This window comes from Brachypodium distachyon, chromosome 4 (assembly GCF_000005505.3).
Source record: "Brachypodium distachyon strain Bd21 chromosome 4, Brachypodium_distachyon_v3.0, whole genome shotgun sequence".
Taxonomy (NCBI): domain Eukaryota; kingdom Viridiplantae; phylum Streptophyta; class Magnoliopsida; order Poales; family Poaceae; genus Brachypodium; species Brachypodium distachyon.
The window spans coordinates 11227868-11237968 of record NC_016134.3 but is presented as its reverse complement, the minus strand read 5'-3'; the positions used below and the strand labels follow the sequence as shown (position 1 = coordinate 11237968).

General features: G+C 45.2%; 1 protein-coding gene across 1 annotated transcript; it reads right to left on the bottom strand.

The window, feature by feature from the left end:
- Positions 1 to 3957: 3957 nt before the first annotated feature.
- LOC100824928 (4-hydroxyphenylpyruvate dioxygenase) lies at positions 3958 to 5976 on the bottom strand. Its single transcript, XM_003575698.3, has 2 exons — positions 4594 to 5976; positions 3958 to 4454 (listed from the first exon to the last, which is right to left on the bottom strand). The coding sequence occupies exons 1-2, from the start codon at positions 5898 to 5900 to the stop codon at positions 4280 to 4282; spliced, it is 1482 nt and encodes a 493-aa protein (XP_003575746.1). The 5' UTR covers positions 5901 to 5976; the 3' UTR covers positions 3958 to 4279.
- Between the last annotated feature and the right edge of the window lie 4125 nt (positions 5977 to 10101).

The window sequence follows — 10101 nt, the reverse complement described above, 5'->3', positions numbered from 1 at the left end:
AAGAATGAGATGGCACGTCGGGCCAAGAGCGGTCTGCACGACGCCTCGCCAGACCTGGGATGACACGAACGGCATGCTCAACATGGAAAAATAGCCCGAAAGCACGAAAAAAAAGTCTGATAAGCACAAAATGGCACAAAAAATTCAAAATTTTGGATTGTGCCTGTTTTAGCCCTGAAAATGGCTCATTGTTTTCCTATAAATAGGGCTTCATACCGCACTCATTTCACACACACAAACCACACCTCTCTCATTCACCACACACTTCAATCTCATGGCAGATCCCAACCAGTTTCCCCCGATCTTCCTTTAGGAGGTTTGGGGATAGATATCGGCTACGAATTCACTCCAACTCCTCTTGATATTCCACAAACACAAGAGATGCCTCCTCATGCCCATTCCACCGGTTCCAATAGTGCCATCGCTTCGTCCTCCATCGGTACAAAAAAGCGTCGCACAACCTCACCTGTGTGGAAAGACTTCAACGTCAACCAAGAGCATTGAAGTGGTGGGAGGACCACAAGTTTACATATCTGGTGTTTTCCAAATTAGCACAGGTGTTTACGGTACCTGTCTCAACAACAACATCGGAGTCTGCTTTCGGTCTTGCTGGAAGAATAGTCCAGGAGAGAAGAGCATTCTCAAACCTAGAGCTGACAGTCGCAATCCAGAACATTTATCTTGACGAGAGTACAAGAATAATTGTAGTCTTTGTACTTTTCTTATCATTTTTAATTTTCGTTCTTTTTTCTAATTTCTCTTTTGATTCCAAGCAAGCTTGTACTCTTTTTTTTCTTACCAAGGTTTATCTCCCAAGGGAGTGTTTACTTGGAAGGTATTAACACTACAACAAATATGTCTTGTAGAGACATTTTCATTGAGGCAATGTACTCTTTGTCTCTACCTAGAGACAATTTTGAGACAGAGTTTCATGTAGAGGCATTTTATGAGGCGTTATAGGCAATGTCTTAAATATAGAGACACTAGTTGAGACATTATGGTGTAGAGACATTTTTTGAGGCATTTAATAGATTGTCACAAAACTCATGTAGAGACATGGTTTTGAGATACTTGAGGAAATGACCTTACGGTATGGTTAGAGACACTATTTGAGACACACATTATGTTGTGTAGAGACATTCTTAGAAGGTTTGAGACATGTAGCAGACTACTCATAATAATTTCATTAGAAGTATATGCAAGAATTGATATCAGGTTGAGATGGTTAGGTTAGTGTGTAGTTTTCCTTAAGGTCTTGAGTTCGAGGATTGATTTCAACATGATTTTTTCAATGCATATTTTCTAGCACATCACTATAGAGACACAATTTAATGTCTTTATAAAATGTCGCGTTGAATGTAGAGACAATATAGTGTCTCTATGAAATGTCTAAAAAGTATAAAGACACAATGCAATGTCTTTATGAAATGTCGTATTGAATGTAGAGACGGTATGGTGTCTCTATGCAATGTCTAAAACAATAGAGACGTTTTCTTAGTGTCTCATCACACATAGCGACACTGTCCGTAGTGGCAGTTTTGTGACATTGTACCAAGCGTGTCTAAAGTTATGTAGAGACAATTATAGTGTCTCTACAAACCAAAAATAGTGTCTCCACGGGTTATTTCTCTTGTAGTGTAATGAGGCAAGCTTACTAAAGCTCACTATTTACCCCACATGACATTTAGCCACTTTGTCTTCTAAATATTTTTCTTATTTCTTCTTACAATTTTCTATAACAAAATTTAGAACTTCTCTAACTTTTAGATTTTTGTAGATTTCAGAAAAACACAGTTTTGGGGCTAGGGTTTTAAGGAGACACAGGTTTTGTGTTTTGCAACAGAAAACCACAAGTTTTGGGCCTAATTTTTCAGAAAACCCAAATGACCCGGATTAGGCACTTCGACAGCGAAACCGACAGGTAGGGCCCACAAGTAAGTCGCCACGTCAGACGAACTCTTTTTTTCCCAACCCCTCATCTTAGTCTATATTTGCAGTTTGCACCCAACTCCAAATCAAATTTAAAAAAAAAACAGAAAATTAGCACATCTTTTGGCCGGCCGTGCCTTGCAGCAACCGCCGGAGATGGGCTCCGACGACCATCGTGACCTCGCCGTCGATGGAGACCTCCCGTGACGGATCGATGTCGCAGCAGGGAAGACACGCGGCAACGCGGAGGTGCGAGGGCAGCAGCGCGGCAGCCCGCAGCAGAACACTGGCGCTCGGCAGCAGCGGTGGCGGTGGCCCACGGGCAGCGGGCGGCGTGCAGCAGCGGCGGCGCGGGGGGCTCAGCAGCAACGGCGTTGAGGCGTGGCCGCAGGTACAAAGGCAGCCAGGTAATTTTAATTTTCTGTTTTTTTAGATGTTATTTGTTGTTGGGTGCAAATATAGACTTAGATGAGGGGCCGGGGAAAAAAGAGTTCGTCTGACGTGGCGACTTACCTGTGGGCTCTACCTGTCGGTTTCGCTGTCAACGTACCTAATTGGGTCATTTGGGTTTTCTGAAAAAATTAGGCCCAAAACTTGTGGTTTTCTATTGCAAAACCCAAAACCTGTGTCTTCCCTACTGCAATTTGTAAAAAAAATTGACCATTTTCCTTATATGTATATGTATGTACATGCATGGCATAAGTTTGTCGATTGCTCGAATTCGCAGAGGACAAGAAAGACGGGCGGAACTTCAAATTAACCAGTGCTATCAGTGCCATCGGAACGGCAAAGGAAAGGGCTGCATGTACAGTGCCTAGGCTGCAAAACACATATGAGGAGATACTGCTTGCCGTGCATCGCACTCGATGCTTTGTGCGCCTTTCTAAAAAAGCAGCCGTGTTGATCGCCTGAATTATATTTTTGCATCTGCCTTCCTGATCATCATACGGTACGTAATTGCTCGATCTCTTGTGTCTGCGATCTCTTATATTTATTGTAACTGCCTTTTCAAGCACCTTGATACGCATATACCAGTTTATGATGATGTATTTGTTATTAAAGTGGCCAGGATCTTGTGTTTGTGGCATGTCCCTATGAATAGGTATCCACATTTAACAGAAGAAGACTTTGTTAGTAGTTGTCCATTGTGTCGGAATAATTGCACTTGCAAGGCTCGTCTATGGACAGACTAGACAAGGTATGTGCCTTACTTTTTGTGTTCTGTTTTTCTAGTTTGTTCCCTATGGGTGCATTTGACATTTCCTCTTATTTCTTTCACAGATTGACAACTTTAAATATGCGGTGAGGATGAAGTTAAACTCTCTCATTGAATGCACACTTTCTGCTCCCTTGGCTGAAAGATTTGCATCATAAGCTGATCCTAGAGAAAAGTGTTGAGCCCACAATTAGAGGTATTTTTTATTGGCTTATTTTTTTTTCCGTTTATTTGATAGTTGTTACTCTCTTCACCTTATAGCAAAGGTCACTATGCAGTCAACAAGGTGCACAAGTCGACGTTTTTGAATAAATCCAGCCGCCTCGTGGAGCTTGATCTACTCCTATCTTTGGTGTGGTATGGAGTAAGGTGTCAATTAGTCGCTTGGGGTCGTTTGAGACTTCACAAACTGGCATCGATGGAGGACTACCCAGAACTCGTCGACCCTAGGAGTTCCCCTTCAAATGGGTCTTGGAGCTCCCTCTTGGAGCTCCCTGGCTAGGCTCTCTTCTTGAGTTTTATGCAAGAGAGAATGAAATGATTTACACATCCTATGGGATGTTTTGTTAGAAGTACGTAACAAATGACCATGGCTAATCTTAAGGAACGAGAAATGAAGGGGTGGAAGGGTAAGTTTGGATATTATTGTAGGGTCCGTAGTTCTTATATTTCTTTTGATTGCCCACAGGGTCCTTTGTTGTTTGACTTGTTGACTTCTTTAATCAATCCTTGGTGGCATGTTGATTGGAGAAGACTCTCGTTGGTTTGTTCTCATATATAGGAAAATATATTTATATCCCAACACGTACTAGTAATTTTTCAAAATTAATTACACAAAAATCACAATCCCTGCGTTTATATATTCTTATATCATGCAAAGGGTCTATGATACAATATTTTTTTAGGAACAGTCTACAATACAATATTGGTAGTACATTATACAGTTCTCCGAAAGAACAGAAAGTATATAGGAGCTATAGTTGTACATCATGCATATTATGATACGTGGTACCCGATATATTGAACGTTCATTCAGTTTCAAATGTATTCATGATTCAGTCACAGTGCTTAATTATTTCTATATTCAAAACATATATGATAAGGTTATTGGAGAGTGGTATCGTGCATGTTGTTTTAATTTGTTTGGGAAGGTGCAGGAGCATCAAGGGTCTTGTCATAGTCCTCGTAGGCCTTGATGAAATCAGTGGTGTTGCCCCTCGCAAAGCCGCCGCAGGCACCCCTCTGCTTCCCGTTCTCGTCCTTGCCCATGCAACCGATCCTTTGGATAAACTCCAACAGTAGGGTTGGCCTGCATATATAATTAATCTTGTTACTTGTAAGAATTAATCCTTTCTAGAATATATAGCTAGTCAATATTGTAAACTTGATCAAACTATTTGAATAAAGTAAATGGACCGAATAGTACTTATTAATTAGGCAATCATCACCTGTCTCCTACGGGCTTTGTAAAGATCTGGAGCACAACTCCATCGTCATCTCCTCTGTCCACCATCACGCCCAGCTCCTCGCACTCCTTGATCTGCGCTTCCGACAGCACGTCCCCGATGCGCCGCCTCACGCCGTCGTAGTAGCTGGGCGGCGGCGTCGGGAGGAACTCAAACCCGCCCATGGACGCCGGCCGGGCCCGGATCTTCCTGAGCGTGGCGAGCAGGTCGTCGCTGGCCATGGCCAGGTGCTGCACCCCGGGGCCACCATGGTGGTCCAGGTACGTCTGCACCTGGCTCCGGCGCTTGGTGCCGTGCGCCGGCTCGATGACGGTGAGCAGCACGGTGTCGAAGCCCTCGCTGAGGACCACGCCATTGAGCCCGCTCTCCTCCGTGCCGACCTCCTCCGTGGTGAACTCGAAGAACCGGTGGAACCCCGTGAAGCCGGCGATGTAGTTGGCCACTTCGCCTAGGTCTGGCACGTTGCCGACGATGTGGTCGAACCGCGTGAGCCCGTAGTCCTCCTCCGAAGCCTTTGAGCTCGAAGACACTAAGTTCTCGAAACCTGGCAGGAAGGGTACCTCCGTGTCGTCCGGGTAGCTCACGAAGCGGAGGACGGAGTCTCCGTAGAGCTCCACCTCCGCAAAAAGAAACCCATGGCCGAGATCGACAGGGGCGAAAGCCGGGCGCGCCCCGGCTTCGACGCTCGCGTGGTAGGCCTCGGCGGCATCGGCCACCCGGACGGCCACGGTGCGCACCGCGAGGCCGCCGTGCGCCGCGGTGAAGGCGCGTGCGGCGTCGGCGGAGAAGGAGGGCACGGTGGATGAGGATGAGGACGAAGAGGAAGACGAGGCGGCGTCGGCGTAGGGCGCGGTGAAGAGTAAGGCGATAGAGCTGCCCGGGGACGACGAACGGAGGAGGTGGGAGGCGTGGACGGTGTTCCCCATGGAGAGGTCAGAGCGTGCGGCGACCGGCACGCCGAGGCCGGAGGAGAAGCGGGCCGCGGCGGAGGCGGCATCGGCGCACCAGAACTCCGCGTGGTGGAAGTCGATCACGCGCAAGCGGTTGTCGACGGTGCTGGGGAGGATCGTCAATCCGGATGCGGCGGATGATGATGATCGCTCCAGGGGGGCGACAACAGTGGCGACGGCGTTGGGCCGGTGGGTTGTCTTGAGGGCTTGGATTGGAAGCCGCCGTGCCAGCCGTGGGCGTGATCGGATGCTGGAGAGCTTAGAGCTGGGGAGAAGGTGGGTGTGGAAAGCGGAGGAGGCCAGAGCCTGGTACTGGGTGTGGACAGCGGCATTCATCATGTTGATTTGCTTTGTTTCTTTCTTTGTTGCACTTGTGCTCAATTGTGCTGTGTCTCCGCTGCATGCAATAACGATGCTTATAAAGGCAACGAGTCGTCGCCCGGTAGTATTTAACTAGCATTTCGTGTCTCAGCATATATAGCTAGTCGCGTAGGAGGCACATGTGCACCTGGCCTCGAGATCTTTGTTCTCCACGATACAATTCTATTCGCGTATATCAACTTCAGTAAGTTTTGGGTCGAAACTAGGTACGCACGTCAGCCACGATTGAAACCACCGAAAATGGAGCAAAGGGACTAAATATAATGTACGTGGTTTTCAAAACCGGATGACTAGTACATGTGATTTTGTGGTTGATACTACTTGTTAAAAATTACTCCTCTATAGTGAAGACTTGTGAGTGGAGCTAGCTTTGGCATTTGCAGTTAACTGACCTTAAGTTAAACCATCAGCCTGGCAAGTTCACCTCACCAGACCTTAATTATGTTCGTAACTTTGTTTAACACCACCATGCATGCAACTTGATGCCCTTAAAAATTTGGGAATTAGAACCATGTGAGGGGAGCTTTGTCATTTGCTATATATTGATTGCTAATGTGAGATCAGCAATAGTCAATTAAGCTTTGTCATATATTTGCTATATGGAAGAGTTCTTTCACACCTCACCGTCCATATGGCATGAGGGCCGGGATTACCAGGTTAGCTAGATTCTCGTCGATCAAAGATGAGACGTAGGTGCTGGTGTCTATCTTTATCTTCCTTATTCCCACGAAGTCACGAAAGGATATCTAGTACTAGATTCAGTACACCTACTACTACGAACTCCTGCATGCATCAGCTGATAATGATCTAGCTCGTATGACATATGCCCATGACATAATGTTATACGTACGCTAGCTACAAGGAAGAATATATAATCCATCCGAATTATTTCAAGTCCTTCATCAAACTTGGTACTAGATATATAGTTAGTCCCATATAATCCATCCGAATTATTTCAAGTGTACCACATACATGCATATATATTTTATTTTTTTGAGGAACATGCATATATATTCTTATCAGTCCTCCTATGACCACCTTAGATATTCCTCTGGAGAAGCCAACTAATTGATTAAGTTAGCCTTAATTTCTTTGGGATAATTAAATTTTCATCTGCCTAATTAAGCCGAAATCCGTCAGGAACCATGCATGCACCAACTTTATCATGAAACAGCCGGCGCGCTTAATTTCTTAACTTAATTAGCTCTAGCTTGGAAATTAAATTACCTACCGCGCCTTGTCGACAAGTGTGTCGACCATTGGCATCTTTCCCTTGGTATCAGGCCCGGCCGGCTCTTTCTTAATTCATTGGTGTGCTGCCTAAAGTCTAAATACATGTTGAATAATTAGTTAATTTCGATGAATATTTAATCCAGAAAAACAATGTGTAAAACATATACCATATTATATCATGCAAACTAAACAAATTAAATAGCAACGCGCAGCAAGAAAACTCACCTAATTTCACGGCATGAATAATAGAACTACTAATCAAAATCAACAAGAAAAGAGCAGATTACGTACGGTGCAGTACTATTTTCTTGTGTTTGTTTGTTGAGGTCGGTGACGAGTCCGGCGGCGTCGATGTTCACGCCGGCAGTAGCAGCAGCCTTGACTACCTCCTGGGCAGCGGGCAGCGCCTGCGCTTGCGCCTGTGCGGCAGCAGTTGCCTGAGCTTGAAGAAGCGAGCAGTCGCGTGAGAACGCTCCCCAAAAACCTTATCGACCGTCTCCCGGGAAGGATCTCGAAGGTCGGTGTTCCGGAGGCCTGCTCTCCCGGCGATCTATGCACGCAGTCGACGGGATGGAGTAGCAGTTGGCGGCGAACAGCGAGATTGGATCGTGGGCGTGATGGCTAGGGTTGTCGCGTGGTACATCCGAAGGCCGCGGTCATCTTATTATATAGGGACACAGGCGGACTTCGGTTCAGTTTAGGAAACCAAAACCGACTCCGCAATTATCGGGATTTGTTACGCGTCCGCAACGGATTCCGACTGCCAAAAAGATAAGCACGACCCTGCCCCGCATCGACCTGGGCGTGGCGTGGCGTGGCGAGCGGAGAAGGAGGAGGAGGAGCGTGCGTGGGGATTTTCCTTGCTCACTTGCTCAAGAGCTGCGAAACAACATACCTTATATATTGGTCTAACTCCCCCTAAACTAGCAAGGTGGGACTATTCCTACTTCCTCATCCTACTTCATGAATGGGCTTTTGAGATTTTCCAGAAATTAATTTCAGTTTGGGCCTTGGGCCTAACCCAAATTTCAACAATCCCCCGCAATATCTCATAAGCACATAAAATTGCCATTGATCCAAAACTTCTTTTTTGATATAGCAGCATTTTAGTTCCACCTAAACAAATAGCTTCACTCACGCACAACTGAACAATGGACAAACCTTGAATTGTCAGTTTTTTGTGTTAGAGCTTCACTAAATTGTTGTTTGGTACTGGGTTGCCGAATGCTACCCCGCGGTGTGGAGCATATAAGTCATTCTCCAAGCATTTTCATGAGCTTACTAGAGACCACCCAAATCTCATAGACTGCGACCAACAGTCAGGCTCATATAGGTGTGTTCTTTAGAGACTACTCTGTAGGACAGTATCTCCCTTGCAAATTAATGCAACGCGTTAGAACACATTAAGTTAAACAACCTACCAAACAGTACACGAGAGTAATGCATCATCAACGGAGTGGGATAAAGAATGTACACTCTCCTCAGTTATCCAATGACTTGTTTCCCAGGTCCTAATTCACGGGATCTTCGATCACATAGGTTGGTTTACTGCCATGGTAACTCACGTGGGTCACAACCCCATCTCCCTTGATGCAGATTCTATCACATTCCTTGATAGACCCTTCGTAAAGGGATCTGCTAGATTTTTAGCCGTTGAGATATATCCCAATGCTATTATTCCGGAATTTCTCATTGCTCTGACAGATTTCAGACGTCTCCTGACGTGTCTTGATGACTTCATGTTATTTTTAGAACTGTTCACTTTGACTATCACAGTTTGATTGTCACAGTTCATAATAATCGCCGGTATTGGTTTTTTAACAATCGGCAAGTCCATCAAGAGCTCACGAAGCCAGTCGGCTTCAACCGTGGATGTATCTAATGCTGAAAGTTCTGCTTCCATTGTTGATCTGGTTAAGATCGTTTGCTTGCAAGACTTCCATGAAACAACGCCCCCTCAGAGTGTGAACACATATCCACTTGTGGCCTTTAGCTCGTCAACATCGGATATCCAGTTTGAATCAATATAACCCTCAAGTACCTTGGGGTACCCAATATAGTGTATACCATACCTCATTGTGCCCTTTAGATAGCGCATGACCCTCTCGAGTGCACTCCAATGATCATCTCCCGGATTCTTATTGAACCGACTCACTTTGCTCACAGCAAAAGAGATGTCAGGTCTAGTTGCGCTAGCCAAATACATGAGCGAACCAATAATCTGAGAATATCTCAGTTGGTCTCTTCCAATTCTGTGATTCTTTCGAAGCAGAACGCTTGGATCACAAGGAGTTGGAGAAGGTTTACAATCAGCATAGCCGAAACGACTCAAGATCTTTTCCACATCGTGAGATTGCAACAAAGTAATCTCACCATTGTCGCCTCTCATGAGCTTGATGTTCAGAATAACATCAGCTACACCAAGGTCTTTCATGTCAAAGCACTTCGACAAGAAAGTCTTAACCTATTCAATCACTTTGAGGTTAGTCCCAAATATTAGTATGTCATTGACATAAAACAAAGTATAACTCCATCACCCCCACCATGGCGGTAGTATACACATTTGTCAGCTTCGTTTACAACAAAGCTGACAGATGTTAAAGTTTTGTCAAACTTCTCATGCCATTGCTTAGGAGCTTGTTTCAGGCCATATAAAGACTTTAATAACTTACACACTTTGCCTTCATGACCCTTTATTACAAATCCATCTGGCTGGTTCATGTAAATTTCCTCGTCCAACTCTCTGTTAAGGAAAGCTGTCTAAACGTCCATTTGATGGACGATCAGACCATATGAGGCAGCCAATGATACTAATATTCTGATTGTGGTCAATCGAGCTACAGGTGAGTAAGTATCAAAGAAATTTTCATCTTCTTTCTGGGTAAAACCCTTGGCCACAAGCCGCGCCTTGTACTTCTCAATAGTA

Coding starts and splice junctions, on each gene's coding strand:
- LOC100824928 (XM_003575698.3), bottom strand. CDS start 5,900: ATGATGAATGCCGCTGTCCACACCCAGTACCAGGCTCTGGCCTCCTCC. Junction 4,455..4,593: donor ACAAAGCCCGTAGGAGACAG/GTGATGATTGCC, acceptor TTATATATGCAG/GCCAACCCTACTGTTGGAGT.